Raw genomic sequence first — 2500 nt, 5'->3', positions numbered from 1 at the left:
TTTAGAATTGTTCTTGTCCTTGAAGGCCACTGTAGCTTCTGTTATTATTCTAAAGGGGTGGGGTTACCCAGGGAGTGTTGCATTCTAGAACTTTGTAGAACTTTCTTGATGATGTCATATTACACACTGCACCTTTAAACATTGTGTCACCTGGTATTAATTGCCTCATTTTCATCTTTTAAAGGTTGATATTTCAATTCCACGACACTACGCAGGGCCCCGTTTGTTTCAATGCCCTTTGTTTACGTAAATGTTTACAGAGTCTAGGCTGTGTATTTAAAGACCTACTTCACCGGTGGGAATATGAAGGTGTATTGAACTCTGAGATCCTATGTAGTATAAATGTGCAAACATTTTAGAAATCGGTTCATCCTAGCCTGAGAAAAGGCAGAAAGAGTGTTTTATGGTCTCACTGTCTAAACCCTACATTTTCCCCATGTGTGACATCACACTAGTAAAAATGTAGGGTTAGGATTAACAGGACAGCTGGGCCAAGGGAAGACTGAGGGAAGAAAAACCTCATTCATTACATTTAAGTCACAAGCCATTGGTGTTAAAGTCCAAACTGGTTGTTACATTTAAAACTCCAGTCTAAGTCATGTGAGTTCACACCTGTAACAGAGACACACGCACGCACGCACGCACGCACGCACGCACGCACGCACGCACGCACGCACGCACGCACGCACGCACGCACGCACGCACGCACGCACGCACGCACGCACGCACGCACGCACGCACGCACGCACGCACGCACACACGCACACACGCACACACACACACACACACACACACACACACACACACACACACACACACACACACACACACACACACGCACACAAAGTTTGGTAACAGCTGTCCTACCACAATAAAAGCCTTCAATAAAGTATGGTACAAATGTGTGCTGTGGAAATAAACACACACATTGTTATCAGGTCGCAGAATATGTTGCAACACCGGTTTAACCTGACACCCTTTTTATTATGATACATTAGATCAAGTAAAGGTTCAACATAACCCCGTGGCCCACTGCCAGTAAGATAACATGCAGCAGGGCAAGTTGATTGGAGAAATCCCTGGCATCAGCTTAGAAGTTTTTGTAGAATATAATTTGTAATATATCAACATTCCATCTCATTAAAGGGACACTGTGTACCATTTTAAGTAATTTATTAGCTAAAATCGATATCCTCATTCATAAATATGTCCTCGTTGGTGTAAAATCACCTCTGCCAATAATCTGAATTATCCTCCTGAGCGGAGAATTACAAATATTAATATTACATTTTGTACATTGAGCAGGCAAGTCTTATGGAGGAATCCATGTTTTTGGATGGTCATCAAGTGCATTGTTTAAAATTTAGAATTGTTCTTGTCCTTGAAGGCCACTGTAGCTTCTGTTATTATTCTAAAGGGTTGGGGTTACCCAGGGAGTGTTGCATTCTAGAACTTTCTTGATGATGTCATATTACACAGTGCCCCTTTAACTAAAAGAAAGTAAATAAATCTAAAGGGAGCTTCAATAATGTTTTTGATTATTATTATAATTTTTTAAAAAGTTTATATTTTTGGCAGCTGGGTCAGTGAAAATATACAAGGGCCCCGTAAACCACTTAACTAATAGCCAAGCAGGACAATTGGGGAAAAGATAATGTTGCTTTGAATCCTGTCAAGACTCAAGTCTATGGAAGAGGATAAGGGCCACATCACACGTAAGAAAAAAAATTTAATTCTGATGTCTTTCCCAAGAATTTTTAGATTAAAGTAAAAGAAAATTAAAAAAATAAAGTCATGACTGGAATTCTGAGATTAAAGTGAGAACTTAATTTGTATTCTTATGTGTGACCCTTCTCCTCTTCCGTACAAGTGTCTGCTTTGCTTCTTCGGTGTATACACAATGCATCTACATAAAGTTTCATATCTTGATAAATATTTTTGTGGTGCGTGAAATCTGATTCTGCACGCAGACAGACAGACGGACGGACAGACAGACAGACGGACGGACGGACGGACGGACGGACGGACGGACGGACAGACAGACAGACACACACACAGTTTCCGTTGGTTACCTCTGACAGACTGTCCGATGCTGTACAGGTGTGTGATGTCCGGGTTGGTCGCGTTCACGTTGATGAGGTAATGTTCTATCTCCTGGTTGTTATGGTAACGGAACTCCAGCGCAGAGGCCGGAGAGAGAGAGAGAAAGAGAGGGAGAAAGAGAGGGATGAGAGAGAGGAGGAGAAGAAGTGACATCACTGCAGAGACACCTGATGGAAAGAAAGAACAGGAGAGTGAATAATAGTGAAAAAAAATGAGATTTCAATTATACTAATGGTGTGTTGTAAAAGCCCTACTAACGTCCTCCCTCCTACATACTCAACATGTACATACTACATACTAAAAGCCCTACTAACGTCCTCCCTCCTACATACTCAACATGTACATACTACATACTAAAAGCCCTACTAACGTCCTCCCTCCTACATACTCAACATGT

General features: G+C 41.5%; 1 protein-coding gene across 1 annotated transcript in view; it reads right to left on the bottom strand.

Moving 5' to 3' along the window:
* cpm (carboxypeptidase M) overlaps window positions 1-2500 on the bottom strand; it is a 33912-nt gene that overhangs the window by 27351 nt on the left and 4061 nt on the right. The window contains exon 2 of the mRNA XM_080050883.1: window positions 2073-2270. Coding sequence (XP_079907009.1) covers window positions 2073-2256 — 184 coding nt within the window. The 5' untranslated portion in view covers window positions 2257-2270. The remainder of the gene's footprint in view (window positions 1-2072; window positions 2271-2500) is intronic.

Source organism: Ammodytes marinus (assembly GCF_949987685.1).
Source record: "Ammodytes marinus genome assembly, chromosome: 22".
Classification (NCBI taxonomy): domain Eukaryota; kingdom Metazoa; phylum Chordata; class Actinopteri; order Uranoscopiformes; family Ammodytidae; genus Ammodytes; species Ammodytes marinus.
The sequence above is the reverse complement of the archived record's forward strand: the minus strand, read 5'-3'. Positions and strand labels throughout refer to the sequence as shown.